The sequence below is a fragment of the Oncorhynchus masou genome, chromosome 4 (genome assembly GCF_036934945.1).
Source record: "Oncorhynchus masou masou isolate Uvic2021 chromosome 4, UVic_Omas_1.1, whole genome shotgun sequence".
In the NCBI taxonomy this organism is placed as follows: Eukaryota; Metazoa; Chordata; class Actinopteri; order Salmoniformes; family Salmonidae; genus Oncorhynchus; species Oncorhynchus masou.
Window position 1 is genome coordinate 11,444,561 of NC_088215.1, and position 15,645 is coordinate 11,460,205.

The 15,645-nt window shown below is 43.5% G+C and overlaps 1 protein-coding gene across 2 annotated transcripts in view; it reads right to left on the bottom strand.

Annotated features, from left to right (window-relative positions):
• Nucleotides 1-1,561: 1,561 nt before the first annotated feature.
• Nucleotides 1,562-15,645, bottom strand: part of LOC135523903 (growth factor receptor-bound protein 2-like) — a 33,159-nt gene continuing 19,075 nt past the window's right edge. For both annotated transcript variants that reach the window (XM_064950928.1, XM_064950919.1), the window contains 4 exons: nt 11,943-12,040; nt 8,058-8,180; nt 6,838-7,006; nt 1,562-5,045 (listed from right to left, as the gene is read on the bottom strand). In XM_064950928.1, the coding sequence (XP_064807000.1) occupies nt 4,860-5,045; nt 6,838-7,006; nt 8,058-8,180; nt 11,943-12,040 (576 nt within the window). In that variant the 3' untranslated portion in view covers nt 1,562-4,859. The remainder of the gene's footprint in view (nt 5,046-6,837; nt 7,007-8,057; nt 8,181-11,942; nt 12,041-15,645) is intronic.

The following is a 15,645-nucleotide window of genomic DNA, read 5'->3' on the forward strand; positions in this document are numbered from 1 at the left end:
TTCATGGATGCCAAGGGAAGCCAAAAATGTGCCAAGAATAAAAACATACAAAACAATGTATCTTTGTCTCCCCGTGTTTCATCAATTTCCTTCAATTCGCAAGAGGCTGAATGTATCTCACTGGAGAAAGCATCCAAACATATCGATCTGATGCTGTCCGGTCAAAAAGAGTGACATTGTTGCCGCCAGTAGCATTGAATGCAAGGGAAGCCAACGACCATTTGGCCTCCCTTGATAATAATAATTTTAAAAAAAGAGAACAGCCAAATCAGTGTTGAGCTAAACTGAGTGAGCTCAGCTGTGATTGGTCCTGGTGCACCAAAAGAAAGTGTCAAGGGAAGCCAGTGTCATAGACAAAACAATTAAGATGGCAGTAGGGGTGAGTCAACATGTTTCTTCTACTTGCACGCACATACCAAAACACACAGAAATCAATACCATGGACAGCCACATATTTAGCTTATGTTGATTGGACGAAAACATTTTTGGTATCTTTTAGTTGCCACTCGATTAGACTAAGCAGAGGTGATTAGTTGATGTTGAAATTGTTCTGGAATAGTGGAGGCAGCTCCTGTTGTTTTGCAAATTGCAGTAACTCTGTGGTTGTAAATCAATAGTTGTTTAGTAGTCTGAAAATTTTGGAAACATTACCTTGCTGTAAGTTATGTAACGGTTTGTTACATGTAAAATGGTTTGTGGACTTCACAGGACAGATGTTGCTCTCCGGTTTTGTAAGGAAACAAAGGTGTGGAAGAATGTATTCTGCCACTATGTCTTCTCAGCCCTAGTTCATATGCCTTGACATTGATCTGTAGGCCTAACAGGTTATAGAACAAACAACGCGATTATCACAGAAACATTTTTTTTTTTTTTAACTGGCTTGGCTTCCCCTGTGATTTTCTCCACGCAACGCTACTGGGTAGAGGGAGCCTATGGGCCCGTATTTATAAAGCTTCTCAGTGTTGGAGTGCTGATCTAGGATCAGTCCCCCCACCCCCCCCACCACTGTCCATTTGATCATATCTAAAAGGCTATACTGACCCTGTATCAGACTGTCTGGGCTGTGAACACATATCTAGGATAAGACAACTTAGACTAGTTCTAATAGTAACCATTAGTGGGTACAGGTCAAACTGATCTTAGATCAGGACTTGGGCATATTTTCCAACTACTTATGTCACCCAGTTAATCAGCATCTTTCTCGTTTGAAACATTGTGTCACAGTTTTTGGTGTTGAGTGTAACCAAACATGATCCATGATATGAGCCCACATCCAATCTGCTACATTGCTCCTCCATGCTCTCTGTAGGAACTCTCTCCGTTGTGCTCAAGTGGTGAAATAATGGAGTAACCATAGAGATACAGGGCCAGTTTCCCCAGATGAAGCCTAGTCCTGGATTTAAAAGCATTCTCAAATGGAGGATCTACATTGAAAAAAAAACAGTTTTGAGTGGCCCATAATGTTCTCATTTCTATGCGTAAAACTTCCTCATAAGAAAATGTGCATGGTTCTAATCTGAAACATACGACAGCAAGAAGTAACCAACGTCACAACAGTAGCTTCTTCATAGTGAATGTTTTATTATTCTGTCGTCGTCTATCTACGTTCAAAGGAAATCAAATGCTGTGACAGACATCAGGGGACATCATCATCCTCCAGTTTGAAAACAGAAATGTAAAAAATAAACGTTTTTAATACGTGCACATCATGAAATGACATAAAAGCAACCATGTCAGATAGACATACATACAAAGACTTTCCAGCATAATGTAAACAATCACATCGTCTTAGCTGTCTACCACTGTAAGATACCACTCTGGAATAACGCGAGTCAGACGGCTGCAACTGAGTGAACGAGGAAATAAACCATAGAAGGATATTGGCAGACTGGAGACTATTGTCACCGAAGTGAAACAATAGTGAGTGCCGAGTGCAGCGTTGTGTCTTATTTAACTCGGCTTAATGAATGGTACACTTGCCAGCGACCTTCACACTGTAATGAATGGCTGACTGACTGAGGAGAGTGTAAATATTGACCACAGTAGAGTGCAAGGCTGTCCAGGAACCTAGAGACAGCGTAATTAGACATCAACATTTTGGACTATTTATCAGGCCCCTTGAGAGCAGCGAAATCCACCGTCTGGTAGTGTCAACTAGCCTGGTAGAACAGACAATGCTGAACGCAGCGTTCAATCTGGTTTAATCAGGCTAAGAGTCAACCATTAGGGTACCGGTCTCAACTCTAAAACCTGCAGAAACATTGACCCTTGCAATCGCATAAGGTCTTGGGCCAGGAATGTTCCCTGAACACGTGACACGACTTGGTAATACTCCAGATCAGATGGTCAGGAAAACTTCAGGGTCATACATGTCATATGATTGGCTGAGAATACAGACACACCTGAAGAAGTAAATACACACACGCGTCACACTTGTTTTTTTAAAGTTTTTTTTTTTACATAATGTGACATACTGAACTTTGAATGGGGGGGGGGGGGGCTTGCAACAACAGTAAGGTGACACACAGCCAGGCTACAGTTCATAGACAAACCACGTAAGCAAGGTTTCTCGCGCCCTTGCATTTTCAAACACCTGCAAGTCAATTGTAGTATCAGTTCATTGGAATGGCTCATTGCAGTTCATTGCAGGCTAGAAATACCATTGAAAAAACTTGCATGGTCCCTTCAGACCTGCCTCAGTGTATTTCAGCCATTTTACTTCAACAAACCATAAAGTATATTCGAGTAGTTTTTCAAATCAATGAGTGTAGATAGGGAATAACAAGCAGAGTGGAGGAGAGATAATATGAAATTCCGAGGTCCTCCTCAAGATTCTCAAAAAGGTCCAAAGTAGAGAGTTGTGGACACAAAGCTCAATAGAGGTCAATGACCCCACCCGTTGTGCTTGTCGTCCTGATCTACAGTCAGTTTGTCAGCATCATTGGTCCTTTAATCTTTTTATCAAGATGGAGGATTCCATTCTGCCTCCGTCACAAGCAGACACTGACTGAAGGATAGACACTGAAGATGTTGCCCAGATCAAGCACTTTATGTCCCCTCTTTCAGGAAAAGCTAAACTACCTTTTCTGTGATTTCTTTTCGCCCGCTGTCAAAAATGTCCCCCTTTAGACACAACCAAACCGGCAGATAATGTGTGCGCATCTAAATCGCATAGAGTTCCAAAAGCCCTTTTGATGCGTCCCATAATCAGACAAAACAAGACTTTGTCATGCGCATGTCCTTCTGTTAAACATAGATCCACACTGCACATTTACATCAAACCATTTAGTCATTTCTCAAGGGAAACACTACATAACAACACCCTCTGGCACAAAACATGTTTCTCTTTCATCAAATTGTCATACTTGAAAGTGAGACAGAAGAGACTGCAGAGCTGAGACGGGTTTAGAGATTCAGACTGGGGTTTCCATAAGGTATCCCCTAACCAATGGCCGGCATGTGTGGAGAATGGAGACATTGTATTGGTCACCGTATCTCTGAGATCTGCTGCTTAAAAAGCGCTCATTGGTCAACCTGGAGAGACAAAAAAACACCAGAGATGGAAAAGGCACTACCCAACTTCCACAAACGCAGGGTGAAATCAGTGAGTGTAGCGCGCTCATCTGTACACTATTCAACACCTTCTTTTATAGAATTAATGATAAGGATACTGCCGTTTCAACCCAGTCAAACACTAGCAATCTCCATAAAGAACACGTTCAACCCAATTTAGCTACATTTAGGTCATATCGAATCAGCCCCATCATCAGTTAAGTCTATTGATTGCGGATGGACATAAAACTCTATACCATTGTCTCTGATTTGATTGAGAAAGATTGCTACATTTAAGAATGCAGAAAGCGCCCACATGTCTAAGCGGGTAAAAAAGGACACAATTTGTTCCAGCTGATAATAGCCGCGCTTCCGCTTTCATACCAGAACAAAGTAGAAATCCTTTTCCAAATTAGATTTCCACCTTAAATATTATTCCTGTATTGAATAACTCCCGATCACATAAAAACCATTTAGCTTCTTGTCTCAGAGACTCTGTGTATGATCTGGGTCATATTAATTAGTGCACAGTTTCAAAACGTAACAAAACGTTTTTCTACGAAAAACTACAATTAGTGATTCTTATTCCATTCCGGTAGTTCCCTCTCTGTTTGGATCTGTTTCCTTCCATTTGGTACCAAATTAATATGATCCTAGAAAACGACAATATGTAGGCCTACAAATAGGGGGGGGGGGGAGAAAAAAAAATCAAGGAAATTTATGGAAAAACACCCACACTAAAACAGGTTCAAACTACAAATATTTATAGATATACATACACGTCGATAACAATAGAATTTCTCTCCAGTCCATGGTCCTTCTCTGAGAGCCCAAAGCTGGGTTGATATGAATAACACACGAGACAAGAGTCTTTGGTCTCTGACATCTTCTTCATTGTCTTTGTCTAATAGACTGAAACATAGAACGGTGATGTCATGCGTAAAGAAAGAAAACAAAGAATGTATAGGAAGGGAGGCCGATGCCGGAGTCGAGCTATAGCCGGATCCCTTGTGTTTGTTTTTTTACTCCAACTTAGGTTCCTTTGCAATGCATCTCTGTTCCGTGTGTCTCCCTCATTGCATCAAAGAATCCACAGTCAACTGTCGAGTCCGAGTAATGAAATCTGCCTCTCGCTCGGTCTTTGCAGGGTTTTTGCTCCACTTCCCATTCTTCCATTCCTCATATAGGTCTGTGTTTCTGAAGTGTCCCTCAAAGTCCTGAGGGGGTGTAAATGGGCCAAATGGGGGGGGACCATGTCATTATTCATTTAAGCCAGTCAAATGTTTTGGTTGACGGGCGTGACATGATCACATGTTTTGGTTGACTGGCGTGACGTAGTTGCGCGGGAACATGCCCGTCTGGCCGTGGCAAGCGCCTTTCCACCAGTTGGGGTCGGAGTTGTCCAGGACCTGGATGAAGTCGCCGCGTCGGAAACCCAGCTCGCCGTCCTCCTGAGGATCGAAGTCAAACAGCGCCTGCACGTACGTTGAATGCTGGAGAGACGAGAGGAGAAACACATGGTTTAGAATACATGATGAGGGTTAGAATACGTGATGAGGGTAGTCGGGCAGGTTAGCCAAGACATAGTCATGGATCATGTTCATTAGGGCACGCAACAGATAATGGTTTTAAAATGCTTTGCAACAGAATAGGAAATTAAGTGTTTAGTTTTGGTCTGTGTAGTAGACCCTCTGTTAAAGTCAGTTTTCTTCTGTTTGGTGCCTAATGAACATGACCCTTTTTTCCAACCACCTATTGTACTTCTACTTGTATTATTGTCTCATAACCAACATGGAGACCATTGTGAATTAAGCTATTTGCCTGCAAAATTGCTTGGTGAACTGTAGTTCACTGGTAAATCGGCTACGCTGTGTTTTGCATGATTGCTTAGATTGAGATTACGCATCTCATTAAATGATTGTCAGAGATGAGGATTTCCCTGGTATTCCGTATGATGTGCAGCACTGTGTATACATACATTACCACCAGAAAGTATTCACACCCCTAGACTTTCTCCACATTTTGTTGTGTTACAGCCTCAATTTAAAATAGATTAAATTGAGATGTTTTTTTTGTCCACACAATACCCCATAGTGTTAAAAGTGGAAATGTGTTTTTGGAAATTTTTACAAATTCATTTAAAAAAATGAAAAGTTAAAATCTCTTGAATCAATAAGTATTCAACCCTTCTGTTACGGCAAGCCTAAATAGGTTCAGGAGCAAACATTTGCTTAACAAGTCACATGTACTCACTCTGGGTGCAATAATAGTGTTTTGTTTTATGACTAGGTTCCTCAGTCAAGTAGTGAATTTCAAACACAGATTCAACCACAAAGACCGGGGAGGTTTTCCTATGCCCTGCAAAGGGTATCTATTGGAAGATTGGCCAAGTTACAGTATTCACTTAAATCTACATAAATCTATGACAAAACCTGAAAATGGTTGTTTAGCAATGACCAACCACCACTAAGATCTTGAAGAATTTTGAAAACAATAATTGGCAAATGTTGCACAATCCAGGTGTGAAAAGCTCTTTAGAGACGTACCCAAAAAGACTTCCAGCTGTCATCGCTGTCAAAAGTGCTTCTACAAAGTATTGACTCAGAGGTGTCAATAACTATGTAAACGAGATATTTCTGTACTTTATTTTGAACACAATTGCAAACATTTCTAAAAACATGTTTTCGCTTTGTCAAGATGGGGTATTGTGTATAGATGAGTGAGGAACAAAATAAATGTAATACTTTTTAATTCAGACTAACAACAAAATGTGGAATAAGTCAAGGGGTGTGAATACTTTCTGAAGGCACTGTACGTGTGTGTGTGTACATGTATTTGTGTGTGTGTATTGGGGGGAGGGTGGAGAACGACAAGGATGAGAAGAAGTAGAAGAGGAAAAAGATGAAGAAGAAGCAGAAGAGGGAGATAAGGACAGAATAAACAGAACATTTGTGATTACTGATAAGGTAAAGGAGTGGTTTAGGAGAAGTGGCTTTTCGAAAGTAATAAAAAGGAAAACGGTGGCACAGCCAGAAGAGGACTGGCCACCCCACATAGCCTGGTTCCTCTCTAGGTTTCTTCCTAGGTTTTGGATTTTCTAGGGAGTTTTTCCTATCCACCTTGCTTCTACACCTGCATTGCTTGCTGTTTGGGGTTTTAGGCTGGGTTTCTGTACAGCACTTTGAGATATCAGCTGATGTAAGAAGGGCTATATAAATACATTTGATTTGATCGATGAGGGTCCCCTGTGTGTGTGTGTGTGTGTGTGTGTGTGTGTGTCCTTACCTGTGGGACCTGCTCGATGTCCCTGAGGAAGATGGGCTGGTTGCGGGACACAGAGGTGGAACGGTGGTAGTCCACCAGGGAGTTGAGAGAATTGAACTTGACCACCCACAGGAAGTACTTCCCAGCCCCGTCACGCAGGACCTTGAAGTGCTGCACGTCATTACCAAACCTGGGGAGAGGTAGCATAGATCTTGAAGTGACTGGTTAAGATTAAACAAGGTGACGCCCTACTACTTCCATCAGTCCAACCATTTCAGATCTGTGATGACCAAACATGTGGTGGAGGAGAAGAGGGAGATAAGTGTAGAATAAAACAGAAAGTGAGTGTTGACATTTACCGTGGTAACCAACTGAGAACAGCAGTCAAAACACTGTTAAGTCTACATCACGTGGGCAATCGTTTCATAACCATCTGTGTCAGCGCTTTAATGAATGATTTAAGCCCAGATGGCCCAGTTTCCTTCTCCCCGCGTGATACCATGAGTTTGGGATTTTGACACCGAAGATATACTTCATTAGATTGCATTATACAGGGACAGTTGTTTGGTACACAGCTGTGATACTAGGACAATGCAACTGTAGCAGTAGCGACAAGAATAATATACTATCACCTACTGTAAGTGCTGAACTGGAGTCTGTGTCCACAATGGCACCCTATTCTCTATAGAGTGTACAACTTTTGGCCTGGACAAAGGGAATAAGGTTCCATTTCTCACACACACACTTACTTACTGCAGACACAGCCTGGGACTAGGGAACGTGCCAGCTTGCAAAGCTTTGATAACAGGCAGCAGCGCCCACACCGGAGCTATCTGACAGAGACCAAAGTGCTTTAGTAGCAGATAACTGTTGGTTAGCCCCAGGTGAGTCAGAGATGACACAGCCAATTAACTTGATATGGATCTGTAGATCTGCACAGCGACTTTACATAAAGACAAGGGCGGGAACAGGGTGGTCAGTCACTGACTTAGAACAGTCAGCACTTCCTAGGTCAAGCTGGCTAGACGCCACCCTCGCAAACCAAGATGGGAGCTGTGCTTAAAGAAAGAAAGCACTTTGCACAGAGTTAGAAAGAAAATGAAACGAAGGACTGATATTGGAGAAAAGTGAATATTTGAAAGGAATAAAAAAGGGGAACGTGATATGATCGGTTGATGAGTTATACAATGATTGAACTGAAATAAAGGTTCAATAAAACTGAGCGTGTGCGTGTGACATACTTGACAGAGAGGGAGAAGTCTCCCGGTGCGCTCTCCGACTCTCGGATGAGGAAGGCCCCATCATGCCTTTGTTTGTTCAGCATCTCCTCTGCCTTCGCCCGGGGGATCTTACCATAGAACCACCTGGGACAACAAATCAGAACAAAAAAACACTTATAACTCATTAAAAATTATATAAAAACAAGTAACAGTGACAAGTGCTGTTTTACTGCAAATTAAGAAGAAGAAAAAGTGCTGGCAAAACTGGTTGAAATGACATTGTTTCAACCTGCCCTACCAAGCTGGGTGGTTTTTCCTTCATTTGTAGGAAAAGCAGCACCAGAATTTGATTGTGGTTGTGACGGGTAGCTAGTTAACGTTGACCTTTTGAGTAACATCAAAGCGTAGGGTCATAGGCGTGACTCAATGTCATGGAAACATGGCCTTAAGCAGAGCTTGACCTCAAACCTGACCACTGTTATTGACAGTTGTAGTGGTTGATGTGTCTGTGAAGTGCATAGCAACCATTAACACTACTAAACAATGATGTCAAAATCAGAATATCACATCTATTTTGCATGCCAAATAGAATGAAATCAAGTGAGCACGGATGGGCCATTTAATTTTGTATTTTTGCATTTGTCCTAGTAGGTTGCAATTACAGGGAGGTTCCTGGTCTGATAAAAGAGCTGGTGGAGCCTTGAGCCGAGACAATGACAACTGTGTGCTGCCATGCCAACCGCACCTGCTACCTACTCCTCTGGCTCTGACTGTCTGGCTCTTACTGGTGCCCAATACCAGCGGTCAGTCATCAACACCCATGGATACGCCATACACAGTGTGTGTCACTGTGTGTGTGTTTGCGCATGGGTGCAGTGTGAGATGGTGTGTGTGACCTCCCTTTCCTTCGGTGACTCGTCAGGTGTGGAATTTTACTGTCTAGATAAAGGTGTTCTGTCAATGTGCCAACAAAGGTGTTGCAACACACGATGTTTGCCTCTATCTCCAGTGAAAGCATACACACCCTGAGCTTTATCTATATAGCTTAATTTAGCCATATAGCTTAGCCGTACCATATACTGTAGCTTATCTTAGCGATAGCATACCCTTGACTTAGCCAATGGACACAGCCTCTGCAATAGATCATGTCAGTGCAGGTGAGTGCTAGCGCTAAGCCGCTTAGCTTGTTCGTTTGTGAGCTCAGACAACATGACAAAGCCAGAGGACCTGATCAACTGTCCAGCTGTTCCTCATGAGGGAATGATAATCCAGCCAGGTTTCACATGCAGTATCATCATCAGGGCAGAGTCCTCAAACAGTGTCACAAGTCGATAGCCACATACCCACCGGCTAATTTTGCCTGCTGGGTAAAGATGACAGCTACGAGTAGCACAAGTTATCAGTCCATTACATGCGTACACACACATTGACCTCTGGGCCATTGGTTTCAACCCACAAGTCTTTAGCATTTAGCAATGCTATTCTTTGTGCCTGGTGTTCACACTCAAACAAGCTTAAGGGATGACAGAACTCCAACCCCCTCATCCACAGTGCTCTGATCTCCCTGAGGTAACACCCTGAGGTAACAGTAACACTGTGTGTAGAGAGATAATGTGGATATCCTCCTATTATCCCGGTCCTTCCTGCTTTGTGGTGGAGTGCTGCTCTTTGATGTGGTCACACTGACATCCACGGCTACCAGGCTTCCATAAGGGAGTCAAAGCCCTTTACACACCATCGAGCTGAACCAAACTGTTGTGACTTGGCCATCTTCTCCTCACATGATCCTTTCCAGCATGGTAAAAGCAACCATGGTGCATGTAACCAGGCCAAGGCCAGCCCAATAGTGAAATGAGTACTGTTTTTTTCTTCATATCTAGCCCCACCATCTGCCTGCCTGCTATCCTGGACCCTCCTCCTCCACCAGCTGCTCCTCTATAGAGCAGGTGATTCCCTCCCTCCTGTATTTAGGCCCAGCTGACCAATCAGTCATAGGTTCCTTAAAGCCAATGGACAGTCTCTTCCTGACTGCTATAATAGGGCTCTCTGTATCTGATTGGTTGCGGTGTGAGCCCTCACAGCCCTGAGAGCAGGTGGCGGTGGTGGGGAAAGCGTTCTCACACAGCTGACAACTATACAAGACAGAGACCCTCTTTGCTACTGTGTGCGTCTGTAGAATATAAAGTACAATCCATCTCTATTTAATGGCTACCTCAGAATAGGATCCATTTAGTGACCTTTAAGTTTGTTAGAAACGGTGCCCTATATTGAAACAATGGGGCCTACAGTGCATACGGAACGTATTCAGACCCCTTCACCTTGTTACATTACAGCCTTATTCTAAAATTTATTAAATTATATTTTTTCCTCATCAATCTACACACATTACCCCATAATGACAAACCGAAAACAGTAAAGATTTGTTTTTGCAAATGTATTAAAAATAAAAAAACTGAAAAACCTTATTTACATAAGTATTCAGACCCTTTGCTATGAGACTCGAAATTGAGCTCAGGTGCATCCTGTTTCATTGATCATCCTTGAGATGTTTCTAAACTTGATTGGAGTCCGCCTGTGGTAAATTCAATTGATTGGACATGATTTTGAAAAGGCACATCTGAAAAGGCAGACCGTATTGTGTCGAGGCACAGATCTGGGGAAGGGTACCAACAAATGTCTGCAGCATTGAAGGTCCCCAACAACGCAGTGGCCTCCATCATTCTTAAAATGGAATAAGTTTGGAACCACCAAGACCTTTCCTAGAGCTGGCCGCCCAGCCAAACTGAGCAATCAGGGGAGAAGGGCCTTGGTCAGGGAGGTGACCATCAGAGTCTTGGTCACTCTGACAGAGCTCTAGAATTCCTCTGTGGAGATGGGAGAACCTTCCAGAAGGACAACCATCTCTGCAGCACTCCATCAATCAGGTGTGCAGCAACGCTCCCCATCCAACCTAACCGAGCTTGAGAGGATCTGCAGAGAAGAATGGAAGAAACTCCCCAAATACAGGTGTGCCAAGCTTGTAGCGTCTTACCCAAGAAAGCGTGAGGCTGTAATCACTGCCAAAGGTGCTTCAACAAAGTACTGAGTAAAAGGTCTGAATACTTATGATAGTTTTTTTCCCTCTATACATTTGCCAAAATTTCTAAAAAACAATTTATGCTTTTTCATTATGGGGTATTGTGTGTAGATTGAGTGAAAAAACAACAACTATTTAATCCATTTTAGAATAAGGCTGTAATGCAACAAAATGTGGAAAAAGTAAAGGAGTCTGAATACTTTCCTAATGCACTGTATGTAGAAAGATCCACATAGGCTATATTTGGCCAGAGGGCGATTGTGGGGGAAAACCTAATAGGTCTGACGCAGCAGAAACAGACTCTGGAATCAGGACTGACGACGCCACATGATGAGGGAATTCTGAGTTGCCAAACCGACAACCCTGCGACCACATGGATCTCAGAGGCCTGTAACCCACAAATCAGATCTAGAAAGCAGGGTCGCTTCCAGGCTAGCTTCCAGACCACAGCAGCAACATGAGGAGACCTTTATCCCCCTTATCGTCAGACCAGAGGAGCATTTATCCTAGCCACAGGACTTTGCTAGAATCTGGTTCCAGTGTCTTCTGAATGGTTCTAACCATGGGAACTAGAGAAGTAAAACTGTCTATGAAGCTACTTTTCTTCCGATATGTAACACAAATAAATGCCCTCTGGAAAAAAGACATTTGACAAACTAGTACTGGAACCAACATTAGAACCTCACGTTTGATACCCCCATTTTGAGCTCCAGGTTAAACATGAAGTCATTTGGGGGAGGTGAACGCTGCCATTTTGGCTCTCCAGTTTCATGTGGACTTGTGGCAGGCTCAGATAGGGGAACTGGTATCGAAGGTTGCCTCATACTTACGGGTGTCCCTTCATTTCAATGTAGTTCTTGGGGATGAAGCCTTCCTTCCCATTCAGCTCTGCCTTGTACCAGTTCTGGTCGCATTCTTCATTCAAAACCTGAAGACACAAAACAGAGGGAAGAGAGTTGGGTTAAAGAGTCACAAATGGTTAGAAAACATTAAGACCACACTATAAAAACCCACTGACAGAGTGGGTACATGAAAGCCAACATAATGGTGTGGAAACCATTGGATGAGCTAACACATTTAAGGAAATATCATGCAGATCCTCTATATTCATGTATTGCCATGTACATACGCTGAGTGAACAAAACATTAGGAACTGCTCTTTCCATGATAGCTTTCAGCTAGATTCACCTGGTCAGTCTATGACCCCTGATTGATGTCACTTGTTAAATCCAATTCAAAATCAGTGTAAATGAAGGGGAGGAGACAAGGCTTAAAAATCCTTCTTTAACCTAAGACATTATGGAAGACAAAAGTACCATTGAACAGGGTATGGTAGTAGGTGCCAGGCGCACCGGATTGAGCGTATCAAGAACTGCAATGCTACTGGGTTTATCACACAACAGTTTCCCGTGTGTATCAAGAATGGTCCACCACCCAAAGGACATCCAGCCAACTTGACACAACTGTAGGAAGCATTGGAGTCTACATGGGCCAGCATCACTGTGGAACGCTTTCGACACCTTGTAGAGTCCACGCCCCGACAAATTGAAGCTGTTCCGAGGGCAAAAGGGGGTGCAACTGAATATTGGGAAGGTGTTCCTAATGTTTTGTACACAGTGCATTTCCCCCATATGCTCCCAGACGCAGAGACAAAAAGCAGAACATTGCAATGTAGGAGAATACTGCTTAGAATACACCATTCATCCCATCATTGCCATATACTGTACATATTTCCCCCCTAACCTCCCATATGTCCATTCACAAGCCTAGCCAGGTGAAATGACATTCCAGACAGACTGCCCCCATCCCTGCACCCAGGTGTCCTAGTCCGGGTCAGTCAACATGACCGTGATCATCTGGAGGCTCAACAGTGGGACCTGACCAGACTGCCACCACACCCCCTCCTGTCCCTACAGAGACACCATCTGTCACAGCCACTCCGGCCACAGATCCATCAGCGTCGATGGCCGACACAAACACTCTGTAACCGGGGCAGAAAGCTATCAGAGACCACGACCAAACACTCTGTGGAGTTAGATGGGTTTTTAGGGTTGGATGGAAGAGGATTCCGGTTGATAGAACATGAATTGGATTTTAGGTGTGAGAAGGAGTAGTATGAGTCTTGGTGGAATTGATCTTTCTGGATGAGTTTGTTTGAGTGAAACATTGCTTGTTGGTCTATAAAGGCAACTTCTACCTAGACAGATTATTTCAAACATAAGGCCTTACACCTCCACTCTATTACCCTGTCCCTGTCTGATGTCAAACCAACTCAGTTTCAGCATGGGACTGCATTGTCTCCCACAAGCAAGACCATCATACAGAACACTGATGTGACTGGGGCCTGCATCGTCTCCCACAGTGTCTCCACACTCTACGGTGAATGACCCAGTCATCTTAGTGGAGAGAAATGGCCAGGCTTAGTCTCTTAGCCTTTGCTGGTCTCAGTAAACACCCATTAATCTTAGCTTTCTCTCGCTGTCTCTCGGTCTCTGCCATGGGGCTATGGCGCCACTCTTACCAGGCCACAAGTGAAATGGACTGCCACTGTAAACACAGAGGACAGGAAACAATGTGCACCAAGCAGGAAACAAAGACACGGGTTATATTTTAGGCTTCCTAATGTAAATAATAGTGGGTTAGAAAATGTATAGGCAATTGTGATGTCACATACGGGCCAATTTTAACTGTGCTAGTGATTCCTAAAATGCTTTCTGTTGTACCATGATCTTCCCCAACTCTACTACTGAGCAATTTGACGATAACAGAATGAGGCTGAGAGTCAGATGTTCCACTTTAAAATGCACGTCAAACTAAAAACAATGATTAAAGTTAAACCATACCACTCCACGCACAAGGATGACTTCTAACAATTTCTACTGAAAATGTTACAAAAAGCTTGGTAACAGAATTACAGTTTGTGCCATCATTCTGTCACCAAACTTTGAATCTGCACTGTTCTTTAAGTATATTGTTTTTTGTAAAATGTTCTGTGGAATGTGTTAAATGTCATCCTTGTGCAAAAAGTTGACTGCTTTTGTTTAACATGCATTTTAAAGTGAAAAATTGGGAGTCTCAGCATCATTCTGTTGCCGTGGAATTGCCCCACTGTTTACCATAGATATTTGTTCCAAAAATAACTATAACAAGGAGCCAGTGTTGTACTAGCTGACCTCCTTTTCCTGTGGAGAGAAATCTGAATATATGCAAAATCTGCCCCAATTTCTGTTCTATTGAATTCAAATCCCCCATTGGCAGAGATGAGGGGTTTAAGACTGATAAGCAAGCATACACCCCCCACCACACACACACACACACACACACACACACACAGAGAAAGTGACAGATGAGGGGGTGGATACCCTTCTTTGTTCTGAGGGATGCTGGTGTGGGTCTACTGCTGGCCTCTGACTGCTTCCCAATCTGCCAATCACACACAGTCAGCACCTCCCATAGCACGACCAGCGCAGTGTGAGTTTGGCCCATGCCTCTTTCTAACACTGGCCGGCTGTCTCTCTAAACTCTGCATGACCTCACACTCCAAAACACGGTAATAAATACTCATACAGGTTGAGAACGCAGGAGATAAACATACAGAGAGAGAGCGATAGGGGAGAGAGAAAGACACAGTGTGACACACAGTTACACACACACACACACACACACACACACCCCCCCCCCCCCACCACCACCAGGCACACACGCCCAGCTGCTCAGTACTGGTGACTCACCCAGTCTGTACCCTGGGGGCTGTGTTGGCCTGAGCAGGATTCTAAAGTGATAGCTACTGCTAGTGATGAAGAGAGGGGCGGTGCTGTAACCTTGTGAAGAGTCAGAGCCAATCCAGTCCTGACAGACACATGTAGGGCCTCTAGTATGACTGAATACTGCTCATACATGAATCTCTGAGGGAGAGGATGAGCTAATGTCTCTGTGCCAGTGTGTGTGTGTGTGTGTGTGTGTGTGTGTGTACATCCATGTGTGTGTGCCTGCGCAATCCCATGTCTGTGTGGAAATGTGGAACAGTGTGTCTGTGTGTGTGTGCACTGGAGGGAAGGAAATGAGGGATATAATGACAGTCCTCTCCCTCCCATGAGCGAGGCAGGAGCTCCGGTTGCTGATAAAACTAATTACACCAATGCTAGGAAACGAGGAGCTAGTGCTCTGACGGAGAGAGAGAGAGAACGTAGAGGGAGAAGAAGTAGACAGAAGTAGAGGCTGCGTCCTGTATGTGAGTGTGTGTGGTATGGGGGTCATAACAGGTGGAACAACAGAAGGGTACTGGACTATATACTGGAAGCAATGTGGACACTCTCCACCTTGCTTTCTGACTAGTAAGAGGCACCCCCTTCACATTAACCCTTCCAACACAATCACAAGAGTAAGACGTAAGAGAGAGAATCTTAAACACGTCTAATCCATGGTTTGGAAGGATATAACTTTGTTATCCCATCCTATAAAGACTTTGAGATGTTCTGAAAAAAGAAAAAGGCAACGCGGCCATGCAATTGGCACAATGGCAAAGTGAATTTT